The sequence below is a fragment of the Tachyglossus aculeatus genome (assembly GCF_015852505.1).
Source record: "Tachyglossus aculeatus isolate mTacAcu1 chromosome 12 unlocalized genomic scaffold, mTacAcu1.pri SUPER_6_unloc_2, whole genome shotgun sequence".
In the NCBI taxonomy this organism is placed as follows: domain Eukaryota; kingdom Metazoa; phylum Chordata; class Mammalia; order Monotremata; family Tachyglossidae; genus Tachyglossus; species Tachyglossus aculeatus.
In genome coordinates, this window is record NW_024044829.1 from 16,490,668 (window position 1) to 16,518,211 (window position 27,544).

The 27,544-nt window shown below is 45.7% G+C and overlaps 1 protein-coding gene across 1 annotated transcript; it reads left to right on the forward strand.

Annotated features, from left to right (window-relative positions):
* Nucleotides 1–10,119: 10,119 nt before the first annotated feature.
* LOC119921435 (olfactory receptor 4C46-like) lies at nucleotides 10,120–11,061 on the forward strand. Its single transcript, XM_038741659.1, has one exon. The coding sequence runs from the start codon at nucleotides 10,120–10,122 to the stop codon at nucleotides 11,059–11,061; it is 942 nt and encodes a 313-aa protein (XP_038597587.1).
* The last annotated feature ends 16,483 nt before the right edge of the window (nucleotides 11,062–27,544 follow it).

Here is a 27,544-nt window from a genome sequence, read left to right on the forward strand (position 1 = left end):
AGGATTCTCTCTAGGCAGAGAGGGATCCATCCTCTAATATGTCTATGCTGAATTCCTTATAGGCACGACAGTCCTGGGATCATGAGGCACTCTATCCCTCTACCCAGGCCCTACCCAGGTTAGGAACTGACAATCCCCAGGGGTTTCAATGTGATGGGCAGTGGTTAGAAAGACCCAGGCCCAGTCAACACAAATAATGCACTAATTGCTTCAATTGAGGCTGTGACAAAACAGAAGCACAACACTGGAAATAGGCTTGCAAGACCCATCTTGGGGAATTTTTGGATAATCTGGGTGGTAGAGGAAATTATGTGAAAGTGTTGGTCTGCTCTATCTCTAGCCCCTCCTGCAGAACAGATTCAAGTCTTCCTTCTCTCCTCTTTCTCACACCTCTGATTTCCCCACAGACAAAAGGCAGCATCTTAAAATGAATGGTAAATGTTTGGTGTGAGTCAAAGGAGCCTCATCTCCTACCTGCCTTTTCTCTCTTCCCACTTTCTTCATAGACCATCTCCGGAGAAAAGCACACGATGAGGTGCTGAAACAAAGACAGGGATAGGAAGAGGAAGAAAGAGCAAGAGGCATGCTGTTTTAAACTATAAGATCATTGTGGGCAGGGAACGTGGGTACCAACTCTGTTATATTCTACTCTCTCAATCAGTAAGAACTCAATAAATACTACTGACTGACTGGAAGAAAGGTAAGAGGAGAGGATAGTTGGGGTCTTGGAGCTGGAGGGAAGGGAGGAAAGAGATGGAGAGGCGGTAAGAGAACTTAGGGATGAGCAACCCAGGGAGATAAAGATAGACGGGAGCAGGGGTAAAAGTGAAAACAAAAGTTTCTTACCACAACCACCTGGCATTTAATATTGTCACCAGCCTGAGAGACATAAACAGAAAGTGGTCATTCAAGACCTCCATATTTTTGGACCCTGGGGTCAGAAAAACCCTGCTGCCTTTTCAGATCTGGAGGGGGTCAGTAAAGGTCCCTAGGCATAGGTCCAGAGGTGGACTCTCAGATACTCAGGCACAAGGTACCGCACAAAGAAGATTAAGCCAAAAGACCATTAAGAGTTTCAGTTCAGACAACCCAGAGACAGGGTCGACTGGAGGGCTGAGAGAGCCTTCTCAGGGCACCCTAACTCAGCCCAGAACGATAGAGGTAGCCCTGTAGAGTTGGGGCCGGTCACAAGGTGCCAGAAAAGGCTCTGGAATGAGCCACTGGAATGGGTCAGGGGAGATGGCAATGTCAGGATATCCTGTTCCAGCAGGTTGGTAGTGACGGTGGGAATCCTAGTTCTATCTCTGTGACAAGTGACTTTCAGTGTGGGGAAGGAAAGGGAGAAGAAGAGAGACTCAAAAGAATCCTCTCCCCCCAGCCACCAGAACTAGAGCTAGATACTCCATTCTCTAACTCCTCATTTTTAGTTTCCCAGACACTCTCACAGTTTCCCCTATGACCTGTCTTGCACGTGGACTCTTGCCTCACTGACAGTTTCAAACTTTACTGCCCATAGAGTTGATCAGGGGAAAGGGAAGCTGTGTGCCCTAGTAGAAAGAGCACAGGCCTTGGAGTTAGAGGACCCGGGTTCTAATCCTGACTCTGCCAGTTGCTTGCTGTGTGACCTTGGGCAAGTCACTTGACTTCTTGGTACCTCAGTTTCCTCAACTGTAAAATGGGGATTCAATATCTGTTCTCCCTCCTACTTAGACTGTGAGCCCCAAGCGAGACAGGGACTGTATCTGATCTAATTGGCCTGAACCTACCAAACACTGTTTGACACATAGTAAGCCCTTAAATGCAATTAAAAAAATGGTAGAGATGCTGTCTACCGAAGTTGTCCCCTTGAGCTGGACTGCCCTACTTCGAACTCATTATTTTCCAAGGACAAACGCCAGTAGTGCTGGATGTGGGGCCCTGGCCAGGTCTAGGACAGCTTCACAGTGGCTGGCCCAGTCCAAATCTTGTGGAGATTTTTAAAGTTCCAAGGCTATAGGGTGCATCCATCCACCCTGATTAAAGCCTTTATGACCTCAGTGACCAGCAGAGGGTAGGTGTGGTGGAGGCCCCAACTTTAAATTCTGAGGTAGGAGGCTTGTGCCTGGCTCCTAGCCAGAGCCATGTGGAACACTGGCCAAAGTTGTCAGGCAGGCGGGTTGGGGGGCTAGTTGAATGGAATGTGTGTAGAATGAGTGGTGGGCAGGGAGAGATGCTGACTTACCTTCTAGGCCCTCCTCCATCAGATGTAGGATGAAGTTACAATTCTGGGCGTGGGCTGTAGTTTGGCTGTACAGTGCATCAGACCCAGCGGGTGCTCAACAATTACTACTACTATTACTACTGCCTACAATTACTACTACTAATTATGGTATTTGTTAAGGGGTTAATATATATAAAACACTATTTGACACATTTATTATTATTATTATTATTAAGTGCCGTCGAGTCATTTCTGAGTCATAGTGACTCCATGGATATATTTTCTCCAGGACGCCCTGTCCTCTGACATAATCCACAACCTTTCTAATGGTTCTTCTGCTTATCATTGTTATGGTTTCTATCCATCTAGCTGTCGGTCTGCCTCTTCCACGTTTTTCCAGAATTTTCCTAGCATTAGTGTCTTCACCAGAGAATTAGTCCTCCTGATTATGTGACCAAAATATGCTAATATAAGTTGAGTCATTTGGCCTTCCAAAGACCACTTTGGTTCAATTTCCTCCAAAATTCATTTGTTTGTTTTTTGGGCAGTCCATGGCATTCGCAAAAGCCTTCTCCAACACCGCATTTCAAAAGAATCCATGTTCTTTCTATCCTTTCTATTCACTGTCCAGCTTTCAGATCCATACATCGTTACTGGAAACACCATAGAGTTGACAATTTGGATTTTTGTGGCAATTGTTACATCAGCACATTTCATGACTTTTTCCAGGTTCTTCATAAGTAGTAACTATGTAAAACAATGTTTAACACAAAGCTCTGGAATAGATACAAGTTAATCAGATCAGACACTGTTCCACTTGGAGCTAACAGTCTAACTGCTACTACTATTACAAGGGCAGAAGGGGTCTGAAAAGATAGCGACCAGAACAGGTAGAATAAAATTGCCTTGTTACATGACAGAGGGATAGTGGCACAGAGAACAGAAGGGGAGTGGGGCAGCAAGGGTCATAGTGGTGGCTTGAGACAGTTGAATCTGAGAAGAGCTAGGCCTTGTAGACTCAGGAAGAGCTTTGTGAGAAGCCCAGGTGAGAGGATGAAGATTTTATAGGGGAGAGGAACTAATGACAATGGAGCCACCCAGACTGAAGCTGATCATCATCATCATCAATCGTATTTATTGAGCGCTTACTATGTGCAGAGCACTGTACTAAGCGCTTGGGAAGTACAAATTGGCAACATATAGAGACAGTCCCTACCCAACAGTGGGCTCACAGTCTAAAAGGGCTCACAGTCAAAAAGCTGATGACCTTTTACTTCACTTCAGAAGACTGTAAGCTCATTGTAGGTATGAGATATTTTCCATAAATGTTATCGTATTGTGTTCTCCCAAGGGCTTAGCCCAGTGCTCTGTCTACAGTAAGTGCTCAATAAATATGCACTTAGTACGGTGCTTTGCACGAAGAAAGCATTCAATAAATACAGTTGAATGAATATCATTGAATGATTGATTGAAAGACAGGGAGAACTGTAGCCAACAGCACAATTCATGCACCCAGAAATTCCCCCAGCCCTCCATACCACTGTTTCACTCGGGGTAATAATAATAACAAAAATAATAATATTGGTATTTGTTAAATCCTTACTAGGGGCCAGGCACTGCACTAAGTGCTGGGGGGAATACAAGCCAATTGGGTTGGACACAGTCCCTGCCCCACATGGGATTCACAGTCTCAATCCCTATAATACAGATGAAGTAACTGAGGCCCAGAGAAGTGAAGTGACTTGCCCAAGGCCCATAGCAGACAAGTGGCACAGCCAAAATTAGAACATATGACCTCTTGACTCCCATGCTCATGCTCTATCCACCACACCACGCTGCTTCTCCAAGATTCAGGGGCTGCTACCTATCTAGTTCAGGTGCATGGCCCACAGGCAAGCATGTGCATTTTGGCACACCCATATACCTCTGCTATTTGCACACATCTGTAGAATCTGACTCAGCATCACTGGCCCCAAGGCTGCTCCTAAATTCAAGGAGTTGATTAGGCAGAGACACAGATAATCTCCCGAGTATCCAAGGTCTTAACTGATTTGGCACATGCTTCAAGAAAAAAAAGTAATTCCTCTAAGAGAAGGAGAGAGAATCCTAAGCACTATAATAAAGCTGTGAACTTCTATGGGATCCCCTTTAAATGTCTGTCTGCAGCTCAAAGAGAAGATTGTGAAGTTGTAGACTGGAAGGAGGGATGGAGAGGCATTAATAAAAGGGTCTCCTCCTAGTGGTCTTTCCTATTTTCTGCAGCTACAGATTTGCAAAGAGGAAGGTCAGTGAGCTATCTTCCAGGCATCAAGTTTTCAGCACTCTGCCAGAGCACACGGTCACAAGGTCTTTGTGAACTGAATGTGATAGGCCAGCTGCCAGCTGAGCTTGATTGCCCTGAGAAATTTACCTAAATGATTTGCTTATTTTGTGGACACATATCCAACTTGTCTACCCCAAGAGTGCACAGTGTCCTTCATCTCTAGGCAGCTTTATCATGTGAAGATCTAAAACCTGGGATGGTAAAACCCTAAATTCACCAAAGAGCAAGATCCACAACGGCAAAGGCAATGGTAAGGATTCCCGCCTCACGGGCTTTTACAGTTTATTCCTAAATATATACATTTTTAAATCTCATCTGAAGCCATTTAACTAAAAAGAATACTGTTTTAGTATTTTCTCTAATATTTTGGCAATGTCCCTGATTCTCAAAAATATGCTTACCAATTCCACAGATAATGCCATGACACTGTACAAATTTTTATACTCTCGTGGTAAAGGCCATATAAGTGTGGGGCATCACAAAACAACTGATTGTGGAGAGATAGTCACTAGTTCAACTAAATTTTGTTTTTCTTGTTTTTATGGTATTTGTTAAGCCCTTATTATGCACCATGCACTGTTCTAAAGGCTGTGGTAGATGTAAGCTTATCAGGATGGACACAGTTCGTGTTCTACATGGAGCTCACAATCTTAATCCCCACTTTACAGATGCGGTAACTGAGGCCCGGAGAATTTAAGTGACTTATCCAAGGTCACAACAGCAGAGAGGTGGCAAAACCCAAGTCCTTTTGACTCCCAGGCCTGTGCTTTATCCAGCAGGAATCACTGCTTCACAATATTACTAAGTGATATTATTGTTTAGGAATTCATCTTTGATCAGAAATTTCAAAGACGACTTGTGGCATCTCCTTGAACTGTGAGAATAATAGTTTGTATGGAAATCCTGTATATGAGATGCACATTGGTGTTCACTGATACACACTGATAAAGAGAGAATTTTTGGAAACCAATGTTTGAGCAGAGGACGGAAGTGATGTAAGAATCAGTCCGGTATGCTATCCATTAACCGAGGTGATATAGAAAGTTGGGTGAAAGTATGTAAGTGAAAACAAAGAGATAGAATTCATTCTATTTGTTGAAATCTCGCATCAACCGAACTCTGATTATAAGAGTTAGTCATGTTAGGCTATCAAGATCTGACATTCATTTACATCAAAACTTTCCTACTTGAGTTGTTTTTCAGTGATGGGCTGGCTGCCGACTAGTTACACAAACTCCCCTTCCCCGAAATAAAGTCTTTTTGAAGGCATATCTCCAAGAGGCCTTGCCCAACTAAGCCCTCATTTCCTCTTCTCCCACTCCCTTCAGCATCCCTTCTGCACTTGGATTTGCACCCTTTATTCATCCCCTCCTCAGCCCCAAAACATTTATGTACATATCCTTAATTTATTTATATAAACGTCTTTCTCCTCCTCTCGACTGTAAGCTCAATAAGAGCAGGAGACGTATCTACCAACTCTGTTAAATTACACTCTCCCAAGCGCTTAGTACAATGCCATGCCCACAGCAAGTACTCAATAAGTATGTTTGATTGGTCGATTGATTGTTTAGCAAGACGTCTGGCACATATTCAGAAAGGTTAGTTACACCAGTTCTGGTTCCTGTTTCCTTTGTGGGCTCAAACCTCATCACTGGTAGGAGCACCAGAATCTCTTCTTGTTGGATGCAATTCTTAAAGAAAATAAAATCATTCTACCTGTTCTGGTCACTGTCTTCTCAGATCCCCTACAATAGTAATAATAGTAGTAATAGTAATAGGAGGAAGAGGAGGAGGAGGGGAGGAAGAGTGGAGTAGGAAAAAGGGGAGAAGAAGAAAGAGTAGTAGTAATATTTATTGAGTACATAGTGGGAGTAAAGGACCTCACTACAGAAAATAAACACATGACGCTTCTGCACATATCTTTAAATTATATATTATGAATTATTTATTTATATTAATGTCTGTCTCCCCCTCTAGACTGTAAGCTCATTTTGGGCAGGGAACATGTCTGCCGACTGTTGAATTGTACTCTCCCAAGCACTAAGTACAATGCTTTGCGCATAGTGAGTGCTCAATAAATACCACTGATGTTGATGGTGATTAAGGGGCCATTGGGATATCCAAGTGGAGATGTCTTGGAGGCAAAAGGGATGTGGGATTACAGGTTAAACATGAGGGGTAGGGCTTGGGAAGTTGATTTGTGAGTTCATTCATTTATTCACTTGTATTTATTGAGCACTTACTGTGTGCACAGCACTGTACTAATCACTTGGGAGAGTACAATATAACAGGCATATTCCCTGCCCACAGTGAGCTCACAGTCTAGAAGGGAAGACAGGCATGAATACACATAAATACATATATAATTACAGATATATACATATGTGCTTTTGGGAGTTTTCCATATGGAGGTGGTAACTGAAACTATGAAAGTGGGTAAGCACCAAGAGATTATGGGTGTAGATGCAGAGGGGACTCATATCAGAGCTTTATGAAACACGCATAGCTGAGAGAGGAGAGGTGAAAGAGTTTGACATAGAATACTAGCAATTGGAAAGACTCTGGTTAGGAGAGGTTTTAGGAATTTCTTGTCTGATGCTTTTTCCTCATTCTGGTGAAATTGATTAACCTTAGAAAGTGAATCTATGAACCTGAAACTAAAGCTAGATTATTGACAACATAAGACATTTGGTGAGCTTTTAGCTTTATTGGTCTTAAAAGCTTCAAAAGCTTTGTAAAATGTATTGTATTCTCTGTTCTTTCTGAACATCTCTCCGTGTCTTTGAATTCTGGTACTTCATGGCTCTGTGGCTCTGACCCTATCTCTGTTCATCCTAGATTTTGTTTTTGCCTTTCTGAATCCCTCTGTTTCTCAATTTGTGACTCTCTTTCCCTTTGCTTCCCTGTTTGTGTGTGCTTTCAGTGGCTTTGTGAGGCTTTTGGGAGGCTTCCTCTCACGTCCTTAGAAATCCCCAATCCATCAACCCCTTATCTCTGCCCACTGCTGTCACAGTGTAGTGGATAGAACATGGGCCTGGGAGTCAGAAGGCTCCACCACTTGTCTGCTGTGTGACTTTGGGCAAGCCACTTAGCTTCTCTGTGCCTCATTTACTTCATCTGATCCTAATGTTTAGGGACTTACTTTGTAACATTCATTTCTTTTCCCCATATAACCATAACTTTCCCTCTTGTGTATCCAAGTATGAATGACTTGTTAACAAATTGGTTCAAATCCTTCTCAAATCTCCCAACAATCGGTGCCTGCACAAAGTCCTGTGCTCACCAGGTGCTCACCGATTGCTGCACGAAGAAGCATTCCATTGAGTTATTTTTAACTTAGCACCTTCCTGCTTTAATGGTTCTCCCCACATCCTGGGGTTGGGGGATTTAGTGAACCCCAAGGAGAAGAGCAAAGAGAAGCAATGTGACAATGGAAAGAGAGTGGGAGTCAGGAGATCTGAGTTCTAATTCTGACTTTGCCATGTTTCTATGGTATTTATTAAATGCTTACTCTGTGCCAGGCACTGTACTGAGTGCTGGAGTATTAGCCAGCAAATCAGGTTTGACACAGTTCTTGTCCCACCTGGGCCTGAGCCTCACAGACTTAATCCCCATTTTAGAGATGACGTAATGGAGGCACAGAGCAGTGCAAAGACTTGCCCAAGGTTATTCAACAGATAAGAGGCAGAACTGGGATTAAAACACAGGTCCTTCTGACTCTAAGGTCCATGTTCTATCCACTAGGACACACTGCTTTTCTTGTCTGCTATTCTTCCTTCCCCTTAGGCTGTGAGACCCATCTGGAATAGAGACTGTGTCCTGTCTATTGTGTATCAACTCCAGGGCTTAGCACAGTATGTGGAACATAATTATTGCTATTATTATCATTATTATTAAGTCATGCAGGTTTCCTATCTAGTTGGTGTTAGATTTACAACTCGAGCTAAATTTTTAGGAGCCTTTTTAAAGGTCTGGGATATATTAGTCATAGAGTCCATTTCTGGCGTCATAAATGCATTAATTAACTGGCAGATAAGAGAACAGACAATTGGGAAGTTTGTTATCTATGGAAAGGACGGTGATGTGAAGGCTACTGCATGCTGCGCAGTTGACCTCATTTCACAGTTTGTCCAGGAAGGTCCTGATTTTGGATGCTTCCTAACTGCCCCGTTTAGTTGTTGAAGGGTATCAGCAAATCCTAGCAGTAACTGCAAGGCTTCGAGCTGGAATGGGTTATTTTTCAACAGCATTCAGCTCCAAATTCCACGTTTCCGGGAGGAAAGAGACCCAGGAGTCCCCTCCCTACTGCCTTGATCCAGAGAGGAAAACCGGATAAAAATGGACGGGCTCCCACTCTAAATCCCGTGATTCTGGGAGGTGGTGGCATAAGGCCACACCATGTTGAACTCACAGTTCCTGAGACTTTGAAAAGAAACTAAATTCAGGGGCGTGAGCATTGAGCTGGATTCTGGTGTGTTGAATTTAATTCCCACTTTCAATAGTGGCCGACTGGACGGTGGCAAAAGAACCCTGAGCAGAGAAACAATTATCTCAATAGTCCCGTGTGAAAATGACCCTAGTCCTAACAACAGTATTTGGCATATAGTGAGCCCTTAATAAATGCCACAATTTACAAGCTGGTAATAGTAAAACCACTCTTGAGGAGAGTTTATGGAAAATTGAGCTGCAATGGTTGGAATAAAAACTCCTCACTATTGGCTTCAAAGCTCTCCATCACCTTGCCCCCTCTTACCTCATCTCCCTTCTCTCCTTCTACATCCCAGCCCTCACACTCCACTCCTCTGTTGCTAATCTTCTCACTGTTCCTCCATCTCACCTGTCTCGCCATCGACCCCTGGCCTTCGTCCAGACCCCTGGCCTGGAACGCCCTCCCTCCTCAAATCTACCAATCATTCTTCCTCCCTTCATAGCCCTCCCTTTGCCCTTCCCCCCTCCATGCCCCATAGCACTTATGTACATATGTATATATTTGTAAATCTATAATTCTATTGATTTATATAGATGCCTGCTTACTTCTTTGGATGTGCATATATCTATAATTCTATGCATTTATAATTGATGCCTGTTCACTTGTTTTGTTGTCTGCCCCCCCCCCTTCTAGACTGTATGCCTGATGTGGGCAGGACCTGTCTACTTGTTTTGTCACCTGTCTACTTGTTATGTCACCTGTCTACTTGTTTCGTAACCTATCTACTTGTTTTGTTTTCTTGACTGTCTCCCCCTTCTAGACTGTGAGCCCGTTGTTGAGTAGGGACCATCCTCTATATGTTGCTGATTTGCACTTCACAAGCGCTTGGTACAGTGGTCTGCACACAGTAAGTGCTCAATAAATATGTTTGAAAGAATGAATGAATGATCTCTTTACTGCTGAATTGTACTTTCCAAGAGCTTAGTACAGTGCTCTGCACACAGTAAGCGCTCAAGAAATTTGATTGAATGAATGAATGAATGTAAGTGTTTTGAGCTCATTTATGAAGCATCGTTTAATCATCTCAAGACAAACCTAACAAGGATCATTGTTCTCTTTACCTAATCTGCAGCTCTCACTTGTGTACTTATTGCCTACCTTAAGTTAATGGAGAATGAAAGCAATGTGACAGAATTCATTCTGCTGGGACTCACACAGGATCTAAGGATGCAGACAATCATCTCTGTTGTGTTTTTGTTCATTTACATTGTCACCGTGGTGGGAAATCTGATCATTGTGGTAACCGTGGCTTCCAGTAAGACTCTGGATTCCTCCATGTATTTCCTTCTGGCTCACTTGTCATTTATCGAAGTCTGCTATTCCTCAGTCAGCACACCTAAATTGATTGTCAACTCCCTCTCTGAGAAGAAAATCATCTACTTCAAAGGCTGTATGACCCAGGCCTTTGGAGAGCATTTTTTTGGCGGCGCTGAGATCATTCTCCTCATGGTGATGGCCTATGACCGTTACGTGGCGATATGCAAGCCATTGCACTACACAACCATCGTGAGCAGACATCTCTGTAGCTCACTGGTGGCCGTGGCCTGGGTCGGAGGTTTTCTTCATGCCACAGTACAGATTCTCTTCCTGGTGCACTTACCATTCTGTGGCCCCAGTGTTATCGACCACTTCATATGCGATTTATACCCCTTGTTGAAACTGGTCTGCTCCGATACTCACACCTTACGCCTCCTGGTTGTTGTTAACAGTGGTGGCATGTGCGTTTTAATCTTTGTCCTGTTGATGATTTCTTATGCCTTCATCTTGCACTCTCTGAAGACCCACAGTGCCGTGGGTAGGCTCAAAGCTCTCTCCACCTGTGCCTCCCACTTCACCGTTGTCATCTTCTTCTTTGTTCCATGTATCTTTGAATATGTGCAGCACACAACCACCTCATTCATTGACAAGGCTGTTGCAGTATTTTATACTATGATAACCCCCATGCTAAATCCCTTCATCTACACGTTGAGAAATGCAGAGATGATAAATGCCATTAGAAAGTCACTGAGCAAAACAGTGACTTTTCCCCTTGAATTAGTGGCAACTTAGGAAAAGGGCTACTAATATGAATGAGGAAATCAGCTGCAGAATGTTCTTGCCCCCCTTTTTGAAGAACACACATTGTATTGATCAAGGGAAACTTGGTCGATGGTTTTCATAGATTTTAGGTCAGAGGTCAAATTAACATCACTTCTTTGTTAATTTGGAAATCTTCCAGTTTCAGATGCTGTTTTACCACCATCTTCTGGCTACTTGTCATTCATTTATAGCCATTCCTAATGTAAGTATAGAGAATAAAGGAGAGGAGTGTCATTAAAGAATGAGGAGGAGCATGGTCTAATGGAAAGAGTATAGACCTGGGAGTCGGAGGAAGTGGATTCTAATCCTGGCTCTGCCAGTGGCCTGTTGTGTGACCTTGGGCAAGTCCCTTAACGTCTCTGTTGCCTCATCTGTAAACTGGGGGTGAAAAATCTGTTCTCCCTCCTAATTAGGCTGTGAACTCCATGTGATGCAGGGACCACGTCCTAGCTGATTAGCTTGTGTCTACCCCAGCACTTAGTACAATAGCTGACTCAGAGTAAGCACTTAAATAATAATAATAATGATGCGAGAATTTTGACAAAGTATTTATTGAACACCTATTGAGTGCACTACACTAAATGCTGTTCCCTGTACTTAATGCTTGAAATAGGAAAATGTGAAGAAGCCATGTCTTCCCTGCCCACTGTTGCCATACATTCTAATTCAATGAGAGATGCTTATTCACTTGGGGGTGGTTTTACCCTATTGTCTTGTGTTAGGCTGTTGAGTCATCTCCAACCCACAGTGACTCCCTGGGCACCTTTCATTCATTCATTCAATCATATTTATTGAGCACTTACTGTGTGCAGAGCACTGTACTAAATGCCTGGGAAGTACAAGTTGGAAACATATAGTGATGATCCCTACCCAACAGCGGGCTCACAGTCTAGAAGGGGGAGACAGACAACAAAACAAAACATATTAACAAAATAAAATAAATAGAATAAATATGTACAAGTAAAATGAATAAATAGAGTAATAAATACGTACAAACATATATACATATATACAGGTGCAGTGGGGAGGGGAAGGAGATAGGGCAGGGGGATGGTGAGGGGAAGGAGGGGAATAGGGAGGAGGGGGCTCAGTCTGGGAAGGCCTCCTGGAGGAGGTGAGCTCTCAGTAGGACTTTGAAGGGAGGAAGAGAGCTAGCTTGGCGGATGTGAGGAGGAAGGGCATTCCAGGCCAGGGGGAGGACGTGGGCCAGGGGTCGATGGTGGGACTGGCGAGAACGAGGCACAGTAAGGAGGTTAGCGGCAGAGGAGCCCAGGGTGTGGGCTGGGTTTTAGAAGGAAAGAAGGGAGGTGAGGTAGGAGGGGGCGAGGTGATGGGGAGCCTTGAAGCTGAGAGTGAGGAGTTTTTGCCTGATGCATAGGTTGATTGGTAGTCACTGGAGATTTTTGAGGAGGGGAGTAACTTGCCCAGAGCGTTTCTGCACAAAGATGATCCGGGCAGCAGCGTGAAGTATAGATTGAAGTGTGGAGAGACAGGAGGATGGCAGATCAGAGAGGAGGCTGATGCAGTAATCCAGTTAGGATAGGATGAGAGACTGAACGAGCGGGGTAGCGGTTTGGATGGAGAGGAAAGGGCGGATCTTGGCGATGTTGCGGAGGTGAGACCGGCAGGTTATGGAGACAGATTGGATGTGAGGGGTGAACAAGAGATCGGAGTCGAGGATGACACCAAGGTTGTGGGCTTGTGAAATGGGAAGGATGGTAGTGCCGTCCACAGTGATGGGAAAGTCATGGAGAGGGCAGGGTTTGGGAGGGAAGATAAGGAGTTCAGTCTTGGACATATTGAGTTTTAGAAGGCGGGCAGACATCCAGATGGAGATGTCCTGAAGGCAGGAGGATATACGAGCCTTGAGGGAGGGAAAGAGAGCAGGGGCAGAGATGTAGATATGGGTGTCATCAGCGTAGAGATGATAGTTGAAGCCGTGGGAGTGAATGAGTTCACCAAGGGAGTGAGTGTAGATAGAGAATAGAAGGGGACCAAGAACTGACCCTCGAGGAACCCCTACAGTAAAGGGATGGGAGAGGGAGGAGGAGCCCGCAAAAGAGACTGAGAATGAACGGCTGGAGACATGAGAGGAGAACCAGGAGAGGACTGAGTCTGTGAAGCCAAGGTTGGATAGCATGTTGAGGAGAAGGGGGTGGTCCACAGATCTACATCTCTGCCCCTGCTCTCTCCCCCTCCCTCCAGGCTCGCATCTCCTCCTGCCTTCAGGACATCTCCATCTGGATGTCCGCCCGCCACCTAAAGCTCAACATGTCGAAGACTGAGCTCCTTGTCTTCCCTCCCAAACCTTGTCCTCTCCCTGACTTTCCCATCTCTGTTGACGGCACTACCATCCTTCCCGTCTCACAAGCCCGCAACCTTGGTGTCATCCTCGACTCCGCTCTCTCATTCACCCCTCACATCCAAGCCGTCACCAAAACCTGCCGGTCTCAGCTCCGCAACATTGCCAAGATCCGCCCTTTCCTCTCCATCCAAACCGCTACCCTGCCAATTCAAGCTCTCATCCTATCCCGTCTGGACTACTGCACTAGCCTTCTCTCTGATCTCCCATCCTCGTGTCTCTCTCCACTTCAATCCATACTTCATGCTGCTGCCCGGATTCTCTTTGTCCAGAAACGCTCTGGACATATCACTCCCCTCCAGTGTAGAAGGCAGCTAGGAGGTCGAGGAGGAATAGGATAGAGTAGGAGCCGTTGGATATGGCAAGCAGGAGGTCATTGGTGACCTTTGAGAGGGCAGTTTCCGTGGAATGTAGGGGACGGAAGCCATGTTGGAGGGGGTCGAGGAGAGAGTTGGCATTGAGGAATTCGAGGCAGTGTGTGTAGATGACTCGTTCAAGGAGTTTGGGAAGGAATGGTAGGAATGAGATAGGGCTATAACTAGAAGGTGAGGTGGGGTCAAGAGAGGGTTTTTTAGGATGGGAGAGACGTGGGCATGTTTAAAGGCAGAGGGGAAGGAACCAGTAGAGAGTGAGCAATTGAAGATGGAACTTAAGGAGGGGAGGAGGGACGGAGCGAGAGATTTCATAAGATGAGAGGGAATGAGGTCAGAAGTACAGGTGGCCAGAGTAGCACTTGAGAGGAGGGAGGAGATCTCATCTGAGGATACTGCTGGGAAGGATGGGAGAGTAGCAGAGAGGGTTGAGAGCCAGGGGGTTGTAGAAGGGGTGGGGAGTGACTTTGGGGCGCTCAGACCTGATAGATTTAATTTTATTAATGAATTAGGAGGCCAGATCGTTGGGGGTGCAGGAAGGAGGAGGGGGAGGAACAGGGGGCCTGAGAAGGGAGTTAAATATACGGAAGAGCTGATGGGGATGATGGGCATGGGTGTCAATAAGGGAGGAGAAATAGTTTTGTCTGGCAGAGGAGAGAGCAGAGTTTAGGCAGGAAAGGATAAACTTGAAGTGAACGAGGTTGGCATGGTGTTTAAACTCTCGCCAGCAGCGTTCAGCAGCTCGAACATAAGAGCAAAGGAGGCGGACAGTGGCAGTGATCCAGGGCTGTGGGTTAGTGGTACGAGAGCGGCGAAGGGTAAGGGGAGCGAGCGAGATGAGCTGAGTAGAAAGGGTAGAGTTGAGAGCAGTAATTTTATCATCAAGATTTGATAGAGAGGAAAGGGAGGCATGGTGGGGTGTGAGGCGCTCAGAACCATGAATGGGGTCGAGAGAGCAGAGGTCTCTGTGAGGCAGTAATATAGATTTACAGGGGAGAGGAGTGTGAGTGAGGAGGCAGGTGAGAAGGTTCCGATCAGAGAGAGGGATTTCAGAGTTGGTGAGGGTGGAGTTAGTGCAGCGGTCGAGGGTGTGACCAAGTTGGTGAGTGGGCGAGGTGGGGTGGACAAAGAGGTTGGCAGCGTCAAGGAGAGATGGAAGGTGGGAGGCAGAGGGATCACTAGAGATATCCATGTGGATGTTGAAGTTTCCGAGGATCAAAGTGGGCATGGAAAAGTAGAGAAGGAAGGTGAGGAAGGGGTCAAAATCGTTAAAGAAGTTGGAGGTGGGGCCGGGGCGGGCGGTAGATGACGGCTACAATAATCTGGAGGGGGTGGTAGAGGCGCATAATGTGGGCTTCAAAGGAAGGGAAGGAAAGGGAAGGAGAAGGAGGGAGAGTGTGAAAGCGACATTGGGGGGCGAGAAGGAAACCGACACCTCCTCCCTTTCCGGTGAGTCTCGGGGAGTGGCAGAAGAAGAAGCCTCCACTGGAGAGAGCAGCAGAAGAGACCGTGTCACCCGGAAAAAAACCATGTTTCAGTTTGGGCGAGGAGAAGTAGAGATCTGGAAAGGAATAGATCCAGGATGAAAGGGAGCTTACCTATAACGGAGCGGGGGTTCCAGAGGCCACACTTGGAAGCAGCTGTGGAGGGAGGGGAGGGAGGGTGAAGGGTGCGAGGGGTAGGGAGGGTTTGGATTGCGATGAGTTGGCGGGGGCCTAGGCGGGGAGAGAGGGAAGAGGGGTGGCGATGGGAAAGGGAAACTGGGATGGGTGGGGGTGGGGAGGAGGGAGGGGCTGGGAAGGAGGAGTTGAGGGTTGGTGCTGGTACAGAGGGATCCTGTGTAGGGGGTGAGGGGGAGCGGTAGTGGGGGGGAAAGGGAGAGGAAAAAGCTGGGTGGGAGAGGGGAAGGTGAGGAATGGGAATGGCAGTTGGGAGCAAGGGAATTGATAGTTCATGGTGAGGTCAGCAGAGTAAATGACAGCACAGAAGGAGGTTAACAATTGAAAAGCAGAAGCAATAACACAGTAGCAATGATATAAGTAGGCGATGGCATCGCAGAGGGTAGCTAACAGTTAACAAACTATGGTAATAATAACATAGGCAGGTGACACCTCTCTCCCAGATTGCCCCTCCTCCATCTGCAATCATTCTGGTAATATATCCATAGAGTTTTCTTGGTTAAAATATGGAAGTGGTCTACCATTGCCTTCTTCCTCGCAGTAAATGAGTCTCTGCCCTCGACTCTTTCCCATGCTACCAGGCACAGGTGAGTTTTGACTTGCAGCGGATTGCCCTCCACTTGTTAACCACTGCCCAAGCTAGGAATAGAATGGGTATGCCTCTACTTGAATCACCCTCCCAAAGCCGAGATTGGTAGAGTACTGCAAATTCTCCAAATGCGATCCTGAGAGGGTGTTTTACCCTAAAGCTCTACTGAATAATGGGTCGGAGAAGGTTCTGAGATCAATCAATGCAATGGTATTTACTAAATGCTTACTGTGTGCAAAACACTGACTTAAGACCCTAGAAAAGGACAATACAATAGACTCGGTATACATGATCCCTGCCCACAGGGAGTTTACAGTCTATGAGGGGAGACAGACATTACATTTGTAGATGAGGTCAGAGGCATAGAGAAGTTAAATGACTTGCCCAAGGTCACAAAGGAGACATATGGCAGAGCCAAGATTATAATTCAGATCCTCTGATTTTCAGGCTTGAGTTCTTCCTAGGGACCGCTTCTCTAAGAACCACTTGTCAGCAAATTTCTGTGGACTAACAATTCATTTGAAAATCAAGGTTATTTACAGCTCTATATACAAACAACAATCAACAACAGTGACAGACCTAAATACTGACACTCAATTCTTTGCATCCTTAAATGATGGAAAAATAGAAAAAGAAGTAGAAAACAGAAACAAGATCATTAATGCTTCCTTTTAGAGAGTAGGAGCCTTCATGGCATCCAGATCCAAATGAATCTGAAGGTGGATGGAGCAATTAAAATGGAGCAATTATATTACACAAAAGAGAGAAGCGGCATGGTCTATTGGAAAAACCATGGGGCTGGGAGTCAGGGGATCTGGGATCAAAAAAGCAGCATGGCTCAGTGTAAAGAGCCCGGGCTTTGGAGTCAGAGGTCATGGGTTCAAATCCTACCTATTCCATTTGTCAGCTGTGTGACTTTGGGCAAGTCACTTCACTTCTCTGTGCCTCAGTTCCCTCATCTGTAAAATGGGGAATAAGACAGTGAGCCCCACGTGGGACAACCTGATCACCTTGTATCCCCCCTGCGCTTAGAACAGTGTTTTGCACATAGTAATTGCTTAACAAATACCATCATTATTATTATTAACTAGGTGCTAATCCTGGCTCTGCCCCTTACCTGCTGTGTGGCCTTGGTCAAAGGACTTAACTTTTCTGTGCCTCATTTCCCTCAACTTTAAATAGGGATTCAATGCCTGTTCTCCCATGTACTTTGACTGTGAACCCCATCTGGGACAGAGACTGTGCCTAATCTGATAAAGGCCTGTCTACACCAGTGCTTAGAACAGTATAAGACATATAATACATGCTTAACAAATACCATAACAAACAGATGCCACATCTGACTTCTAGAGAAGTTCCAACAACTCTGCCTATGAACAGTACTTAGTATCCAATGACTAGAGAGGGTCACAAACAACATGGTCCTGGAAAACAGGCAATCCATCGGCATCAAAGTATCACCCCCTCCTCAAGCGTTTATTACATTGCTTCTTATGTAAACACTCAATATCGATTGTGGTCCCTTTGTTTCTTTCACTGGGTGGGACGCTGTAGGAAAATGGATGACCCAAGAAACCCAAACAGCTGTTTTTGGGTGAGCTGAAATAGGGTAACCCTAAGAAGGGTTTGCAACAGAATCAATCAATTGATTAATCAATTGATAAGAAGCAGAAATGCTTTCAAGATCAAGTGAAACAAAACCCCAAATAATGTGGCATAGTGTCTAGTATTTGGGAGACAGCAGAAGCTGGCAGATCGGCCTGCCATTCAGCAGTTAGAAATAAAGTCCTTGTGTTCTGGAACCACTTCTACCAACTCTATTATGTTGTACTTTCCCAGCAGTGTGGCTTAGTAGAAAAAGGGGGTCAGAGGACGTGCATTCGAACCCCAGCTCTGCCACTAGTCTACTGTGTGACCTTGGGTAAATCACTACTGCTCTCTGCCTCAGTTCACTCATCTGTTAAATGGGGATTAAGACTGTGATCCCCACGTGGAACAACCTGATTACCTTGTATCTACCCCAGTGCGTAGAACAGTGTTTACCACACAGTAAATGCTTAACAAGTACCATATTTATTATTATTATTTTAATGCTTAATTCAGTGCTTTGCACATAGTAAGTGCTTAATACATGGCATTGATTCACTGGTTAAAACTGAGGATGACAAACACAATAGTGTAGCAAGGGGCCTAGGTGTCAGAAGAATTATGTTCTAATCCCAGCTCTGCTACTTGTCTGTTGTGTGACCTTCGGCAAGTCACTTGACTCCTCTGTGCCTCAATGACCTCTCCTGTAAAATCATCATCATCATCAATCATATTTATTGAGCGCTTACTATGTGCAGAGCACTGTACTAAGCGCTTGGGAAGTACAAATTGGCAACATATAGAGACAGTCCCTACCCAACAGTGGGCTCACAGTCTAAAAGGGGGAGACAGAGAACAAAACCAAACATACTAACAAAAATAAAATAAATAGGATAGATATGTACAAGTAAAATAAATAAATAAATAAATACATAAATAGAGTAATAAATATATACAAACATATATACATATATACAGGTGCTGTGGGGAAGGGAAGGGGGTAAGATGGTGGGCATGGAGAGGGGGACGAGGGGGAGAGGAAGGAAGGGGCTCAGTCTGGGAAGGCCTCCTGGAGGAGGTGAGCTCTCAGCAGGGCCTTGAAGGGAGGAAGAGAGCTAGCTTGGCGGATGTTGGGAGGGAGGGCATTCCAGGCCCAGGGGATGACGTGGGCTGGGGGTCGATGGCGGGACAGGCGAGAACGAGGTACGGTGAGGAGATAAGCGGCAGAGGAGCGGAGGGTGTGGGCTGGGCTGTAGAAGGAGAGAAGGGAGGTGAGGTAGGAGGGGGCGAGGTGATGGAGAGCCTTGAAGCCCAGGGTGAGAAGTTTCTGCCTGATGCGCAGATTGATTGGTAGCCACTGGGGATTTTTGAGGAGGGGAGTAATATGCCCAGAGCGTTTCTGAATAAAGATAATCCGGGCAGCAGCATGAAGTATGGATTGAAGTGGAGAGAGACACGAGGATGGGAGATCAGAGAGAAGGCTTGTGCAGTAGTCCAGACGGGATAGGATGAGAGCTTGAACGAGCAGAGTAGCGGTATGGATGGAGAGGAAAGGGCGGATCTTGGCAATGTTGTGGAGCTGAGACCGGCAGGTTTTGGTGACGGCTTGGATGTGAGGGGTGAATGAGAGAGCAGAGTCGAGGATGACACCAAGGTTGCGGGCTTGTGAGACGGGAAGGATGGTAGTGCCGTCAACAGAGATGGGAAAGTCAGGGAGAGGACAAGCTTTGGGAGGGAAGACAAGGAGTTCAGTCTTCGACATGTTGAGCTTTAGGTGGCGGGCAGACATCCAGAGGGAGATGTCCTGAAGGCAGGAGGAGATGCGAGCCTGGAGAGAGGGGGAGAGAGCAGGGGCAGAGATGTAGATCTGGGTGTCATCAGCATAGAGATGATAGTTGAAGCCGTGGGAGCGAATGAGGTCACCAAGGGAGTGCGTGTAGTTCGAGAACAGAAGGGGACCAAGCACTGAACCTTGGGAAACCCCCACAGCAAGAGGATGTGAGGGGGAGGAGGAGCCTGCAAAAGAGACTGAGAAAGAATGACCGGAGAGATAAGAGGAGAACAAGGAGAGGACGGAGTCTGTTAAGCCAAGGTCAGATAGCGTGTTGAGGAGAAGGGGGTGGTCCACAGTTTCAAAGGCAGCTGAGAGGTCGAGGAGGATTAGGACAGAGTATGAGCCGTTAGATTTGGCAAGCAGGAGGTCATTGGGGACCCTTGAGAGGGCAGTTTCCGTGGAATGAAGGGGACGGAAGCCAGACTGTAGGGGGTCGAGGAGAGAGTTGTTGTTGAGGAATTCTAGGCAGCGCGTGTAGACAACTTGTTCAAGGAGTTTGGAAAGGAATGGTAGGAGGGATATGGGGCGATAACTAGAAGGTGAGGTGGGGTCAAGAGAGGGGTTTTTTTAGGATGGGATAGACATGGGCATGTTTGAAGGCAGAGGGGAAGGAACCAGTGGAGAGTGAGCAGTTGAAGATGGAAGTTAAGGAGGGGAGAAGGGATGGAGCGAGAGATTTCATGAGATAAGAGGGAATGGGGTCAGAAGCACAGATGGCCGGAGTAGCACTTGAGAGGAGGGAAGAGAGCTCCTCTGAGGATACTGCTGGGAAGGATGGGAGAGTAGCAGAGAGTGTTGAGAGCCGGGGGGTTGGAGAAGGGGGGGAAGAGACTTTGGGGAGGTCGGACCTGATGGATTTAATTTTGTTAATGAAGTAGGAGGCCAGATCGTTGGGGGTGAGGGAAGGAAGAGGGGGAGGAACCGGGGGCCTCCCCCGGGGGCCTGTAAAATGGGGATTAAAGCTGTGGGCCCCATGTAGAACATGGACTGTTTCTAACCTGACCACCTTGTATCTACCCCAGTGCTTAGAACAGTGCCTGACTTGTAGTAAGCACTTTGCAAATATCCAAAAAGGGGGAAAGGAAGCAACTTTACATGCCAATAGTGTGGAAGGAATTGTTAGTCACACTTATATAGTCCAATAAAAATCTCAATATTGGCATCCTTAAACCCAAAAGGCAAGTAGATATAAATTCCTTATGTTTTCACCCATGCTGCAGCATATCCTTGAATTCCTTGCTTTGTTTTATTGACATCCTATCTCTACTAAATGTCCCCTTTGTTACCCATTCCACCCCTAAATTAATTGGAAGTGTAGCTATGACTTGCTTCCAGAAAGAAAACTCTGTGATTGGTCCTATTGCCAAACATGGTGTTAATTTCCTAAAGCCAAATGGAGCTCTCTCCTAAATGTTTAGCTTTGACAAATAGTCCTTTTTTAATTATTTTGCCCCTTTTTTTTGATAAACCTATACCCAGGAATTATCCTAGACAGGCTGTTATACACAGGAAATTTAAATCCAATTCAATTTTTTTGAATGCAATGCTACAACAATGATAATGACTTACAAAAATAGTCTTAATTCTAGTTACTACACTCTCCATAATGCTAATTAGCATTTCACATTTAGGAAATTGGAATTTTAATAAGTAAAGCACACATTTCCCTTATATTAAAAGAGATCAATTACCACTTTTAACTAAGGTCTCGGGATTTCCTAATCCACAGTCATTGTTGATATTTTTGAGGCATTTCACAAATAATAATAATGACAATGATATTTTTAAGAGCTTACTATGTGCCAGGCACGGTACTAAGTGCTGGGGTAGATACAAGCAAACCACATTGGACACAGTCCCTGTCTCAAATAGGACTCACATTCTCAACCCCCATTTTACAGATGAGGTAACTGAGGCACAGGGAAGTTAAGTGAGTTGCCCAAGGTCACACAGCAAATAAGTGGTGGAGCCGGGATTAGAACCCATAATCTTCTGACTCCTGGGCCTTGCTTTATCCTCTATGCCAGGCTGCTAGGATATATCATATACTTATAACTGATAAGTTAACATTTGTAATTGTGGGGTGATGTTACAGTTTCAGACAATTATTATTACTGGTTTTTTACCAATTATAAATAAGAAGAGTTCTGTTTTCATTTGAGCTTAGTCACTGTCTCAACTTTAGGTTCTGTTGTACTCTCCCAAGGGCTTAGTACAGTGCTCTGCTAAGTAAATGCGAAGAAAATACCATTGACTGATTTAGGTTCTTATGCTCCTGATACCTTTCTGCTCCACATTATTACATGGATATTGTTGTACTGTGTCTTTGCTTTTGGCCACTCATTATTATTTTGGTTTCTCTTTCGGTATACTGTAGTGACAATGCTCTTTTACTCAATACCTTTTGACTCTTGTGGTATTTATCCTCTTTGAAAGGTCTTAGTCTTGTTTCTTGTGTCAGATATGAAATGTACTTGCCAGAAAAGCCGAATATTTCATCATTACCTGTTACTCTATCTTTTGTGAGACTTGCTCACCTGTATTCCATTTTGATTAATTTTAACACCAACACCCAGCAAATTGAAATTCCCTTTGAGCTAAATTACATTTACTTTTATTCAGTTTTGCATCTATATCATGAGTTTTAATCAGTATTGTTGAGTAATTCAATTCTGGGGACATGGAGTTCTCAGAAACATGAAGCATTTTGATCAACATGAAAAACAGTCTTTTGACATTTTCCTTAGGTAATCCTGCCAAGTGACTCATTTTTCAATAAATCCACAACTGTTACATCAACAATATTAAATATCTCTGCAGAGGGAGCCGAGTTATTTCAAAAAATCTCTTGACAAGCAATATTTGAAGAACAGACAGATCTAGTCATTTAGGGGTTTTACTGCTCATTGCAGAATACACTTCATATGAATGTCTGTTTCTCCGGAGACAAGAGGGAAGGTTCTGCTTGTTTTCTTGAATTGACCATCCTCTATGACAGGTACAGATCTTCTGAGGCTCAGAACATCTAGCTGAAGGTTGAATTTCAGTCATGACGCCAAGAGTACCACAGTTAGTGCCTAATAGGAATATGACTAAATGACTGAACTCCAGAACAATGACTGTTGTCTTCTAGGCCATAATTTTGAGGAGAAAATTAATAGGAATTTCTTCATTCCATAATAGTTCTACCTGATTCTACTGTCTCCCCCTCTAGAACCTAAGCATGTCGTGAGCAGGAAATGTGTCTACAAACTCTGTTATATTGTACTCTCCTAAGTTATTTGTACAGTGCTCTGCAAACAGTAAGTGCTCAATAAATATGATTTATTGATTCTTTGTCTTATCTCTTTTCATATTCGTTCTCTAGGGACACTAGAGATATAGGAGTCGCTTCGTTCAGGTGTCACCATGAAAAAAGAAGGGAAAAAAATGGGATTTTTCAATGGTATTTACTAAGCACTTACTACGTGTCAAGCACTGTTCTAAGCCCTGATATACATACAAATCCATCAGGTCGGTTCCTGTCGCACATGAGACCTGCAGTCTAAGTAGGAGGGAGAATAGGTATTGAATCCCCATTTTACAATTGAGCTATCTGAGGTGCAGAGAAGTGAAGTGACTTTTCTAAGGTCACCCAGCAGACAAGTTGTGAGCTGGGATTTGAACCCAGGTCCTCTGACTCCCAGACCTGTGGTCTTTCCTCTACACCATGCTGCTTCCTGTTATATTATCACAGGATGCCATTTCTAGATACAAGTGAGTAAGGACTGAGTCTAGCTGAGAAATGAGTTGGTGATTCAAGAACATTTATTCAACACCTTAAATGACAACATGTGGACCAGTCCTTCTAGGTTGTAAGCTCACTGTGGAAAGGGAACGTGTCTGTTATATAATAATAATGATGACATTTTTAAGGGCTTACTGTATTCCAAACAGTGTCCCCGTCTGTACTCTCCCAAGCGTTTAGTTCAGTGCTTTCACACAGTAAGCACTCAAAACTACCACTGACTGATCGACTGACAAAACTTTTTTCTCTATTGGGAAGGGATGAAGAGGGATTGAGTGGGTGCCAGCATCATAAATGCAGGTATCATCGACAGATGCATAGAGTAAGAACATGGAGACACAGACGAGTTTTATGCTTTGAGACTTAGTTAGCCTATTCCAGAAAAACATTTTGAAATGCTGCTGTCACAGTGAGCTGATTTAGGAGCTCAGAAGACCAATTCATGTAAGCATTTAGAATACTGCATTCAATTTAACTGCTGAATCCAAAACAAGATGCTTTGGGCAAAGCAGAGGGACTACTTCCCAAACTCTTCCTTTTTCTAAACTGATCTCACCTTTCCATACCTTTTCTTGGATTTACAGTGCAAGATTGCCCTACCATTGTTGAGGCTGCATCCATGAGTGTGTTATTAAGAGAGACTCTCTCTTACACACTTTGCCCCTGAAAATAATGTCCCTTTTCTACTCAAGTGCCATTCAGCTGAGTCTTCCTCAGACATCACTGATGTGTGTAAGCTCCTTGTGGGAAGGGAATGTGTCTACCAACTCTGTTGTAATAATAATTATAATGATAGCAATTGTTAAGTGCTTAGTATGTATCAAGCACTGAACTAAGTGTTTTTTTTGTTTTTTTATATCGTATTTATTGAGCGCTTACTATGTGCAGAGCACTGTACTAAGCGCTTGGGAAGTACGAATTGGCAACACATAGAGACAGTCCCTACCCAACAGTGGGCTCACAGTCTAAAAGGGGGAGACAGAGAACAGAACCAAACATACCAACAAAATAAAATAAATAGGATAGATATGTACAAGTAAAATAAATAAATAAATGAATAAATAGAGTAATAAATATGTACAACCATATATACATATATACAGGTGCTGTGGGGAAGGGAAGGAGGTAAGATGGGGGGATGGAGAGGGGGACGAGGGGGAGAGGAGGGAAGGGGCTCAGTCTGGGAAGGCCTCCTGGAGGAGGTGAGCTCTCAGCAGGGCCTTGAAGGGAGGAAGAGAGCTAGCTTGGTGGAGGGGCAGAGGGAGGGCATTCCAGGCCCGGGGGATGACGTGGGCCGGGGGTCGACGGCGGGACAGGCGAGAACGAGGTACAGTGAGGAGATTAGCAGTGGAGGAGCGAAGGTTGCGGGCTGGGCAGTAGAAGGAGAGAAGGGAGGCGAGGTAGGAGGGGGCGAGGTGATGGACAGCCTTGAAGCCCAGGGTGAGGAGTTTCTGCCTGATGCGCAGATTGATTGGTAGCCATTGGAGATTTTTGAGGAGGGGAGTAATATGCCCAGAGCGTTTCTGGACAAAGATAATCCGGGCAGCAGCATGAAGTATGGATTGAAGTGGAGAGAGACACGAGGATGGGAGATCAGAGAGAAGGCTGGTGCAGTAGTCCAGACGGGATAGGATGAGAGCTTGAATGAGCAGGGTAGCAGTTTGGATGGAGAGGAAAGGGCGGATCTTGGCAATGTTGCAGAGCTGAGACCGGCAGGTTTTGGTGACGGCTTGGATGTGAGGGGTGAATGAGAGAGCGGAGTCGAGGATGACACCAAGGTTGCGGGCTTGTGAGACGTGAAGGATGGTAGTGCCGTCAACAGAGATGGGAAAGTCAGGGAGAGGACAAGGTTTGGGAGGGAAGACAAGGAGCTCAGTCTTCGACGTGTTGAGCTTTAGGTGGCGGGCGGACATCCAGATGGAGATGTCCTGAAGGCAGGAGGAGATGCGAGCCTGGAGGGAGGGGGAGAGAGCAGGGGCAGAGATGTAGATCTGGGTGTCATCAGCGTAGAGATGATAGTTGAAGCCGTGGGAGCAAATGAGGTCACCAAGGGAGTGAGTGTAGATTGAGAACAGAAGGGGACCAAGCACTGAACCTTGGGGAACCCCCACAGTAAGAGGATGGGAGGGGGAGGAGGAGCCTGCAAAAGAGACTGAGAAAGAACGACCGGAGAGATAAGAGGAGAACCAGGAGAGGACGGAGTCTGTGAAGCCAAGGTCAGATAGCGTGTTGAGGAGAAGGGGGTGGTCCACAGTGTCAAAGGCAGCTGAGAGGTCGAGGAGGATTAGGACAGAATATGAGCCGTTGGATTTGGCAAGCAGGAGGTCATTGGTGACCTTTGAGAGGGCAGTTTCCATGGAATGAAGGGGACGGAAGCCACACTGGAGGGGGTCGAGGAGAGAGTTGTTGTTGAGGAATTCTAGGCAGCGCGTGTAGACAACTCGTTCAAGGAGTTTGGAAAGGAATGGTAGGAGGGATATGGGACGATAACTAGAAGGTGAGGTGGGGTCAAGAGAGGGTTTTTTTAGGATGGGAGAGACATGGGCATGTTTGAAGGCAGAGGGGAAGGAACCAGTGGAGAGTGAGCGGTTGAAGATGGAAGTTAAGGAGGGGAGAAGGGATGGAGCGAGAGATTTCATAAGATGAGAGGGAATGGGGTCAGAAGCACAGGTGGCCGGAGTAGCACTTGAGAGGAGGGAGGAGAGTTCCTCTGAGGATACCGCTGGGAAGGATGGGAGAGTAGCAGAGAGTGTTGAGAGCCGGGGGGATGGAGGAAGGGGGGAAGAGACTTTGGGGAGGTCGGACCTGATGGATTTAATTTTGTTAATGAAGTAGGAGGCCAGATCGTTGGGGGTGAGGGAAGGAGGAGGGGGAGGAACCGGGGGCCTGAGAAGGGAGTTGAATGTACGGAAGAGCTGGCGGGGGTGATGGGCATGGGTGTCAATAAGGGAGGAAAAATAGTTTTGTCTGGCAGAAGAGAGGGCTGAGTTAAGGCAGGAAAGGATAAACTTGAAGTGAACGAGGTTGGCATGGTGTTTAGACTTTCGCCAGCAGCGTTCGGCAGCTCGAGCATAAGAGCGAAGGAGGCGGACAGTGGCAGTGATCCAGGGCTGTGGGTTAGTGGTGCGAGAGCGGCGAAGGGAAAGGGGAGCGAGTGAGTCTAGCTGAGTAGAAAGGGTAGAGTTGAGAGCAGTAATCTGATCATCAAGACTGGGTAGAGAGGAGAGGGCGGCGAGGTGGGGTGTGAGGCGCTCCGAAAGATGGGTGGGGTCCAGAGAGCGGAGATCTCTGTGAGGGAGTAATACGGATTTACAGGGGAAAGGAGTGTGAGTGAGGAGGCAGGTGAGAAGATTATGATCAGAGAGAGGGATTACAGAGTTGGTGAGGGTGGACACAGTGCAGCGGTAGGAGATGATGAGGTCGAGGGTATGACCAAGTTGGTGAGTGGGCGAGGTGGGGTGGAGGAAGAGGTTGGCAGCGTCAAGGAGAGATAGAAGGCGGGCGGCAGAGGAGTCGTTAGGGATATCCATGTGGATATTGAAGTCTCCGAGGATCAGAGTGGGCATGGAGAAGGAGAGAAGGAAGGTGAGGAAGGGGTCAAAGTCGTTAAAGAAGTCGGAAGTGGGGCCGGGAGGGCGGTAGATGACGGCTACAAGAATCTGGAGGGGGTGGTAGAGGCGAATAATGTGGGCTTCAAAGGAAGGGAAGGAAAGGGAAGGGGGAGGAGGAAGTGTTAGTGTAGATATGAGATAAAATAATAATTCTGGTATATGTTAAGCACTTACTGTGTGGTAGTCACTGTACTAAGCACTGACCAGGTCCCACATGGGCCTCACAGTCTAGGTATGAGGGAGAAGAGGTAGTGCATCCCCATTTCGCAGATGAGGGAACTGAAACACAGGAAGTTAAGTGGTCTGCCCAAGGTCATACAGCAGGCAAGTGGCAGAGATGGGATTAGAACCCAGGTCCCCTGACTTCCAGGCCCGTGGTCTTTCCCCTATGCCATGCTACTTCTCTCCCTTATACTCACCCAATTACTTAGTCCAGCTCTCTGCACACAGTAAACAATAAATATCATTGATTGATTGCTAAAAAGGGGATAGTCTGGTCTACCACAAGCAGGCCTTGCTCCTGTAGGTATAAGCTCCTTGTGAGCAGGCATCACATCTACCAACTCTTGTATTGTGCTTTCTCATTCAATTAATGCAGTGATTCACACCCAGTAAGTTCTCAATAAACTTTTT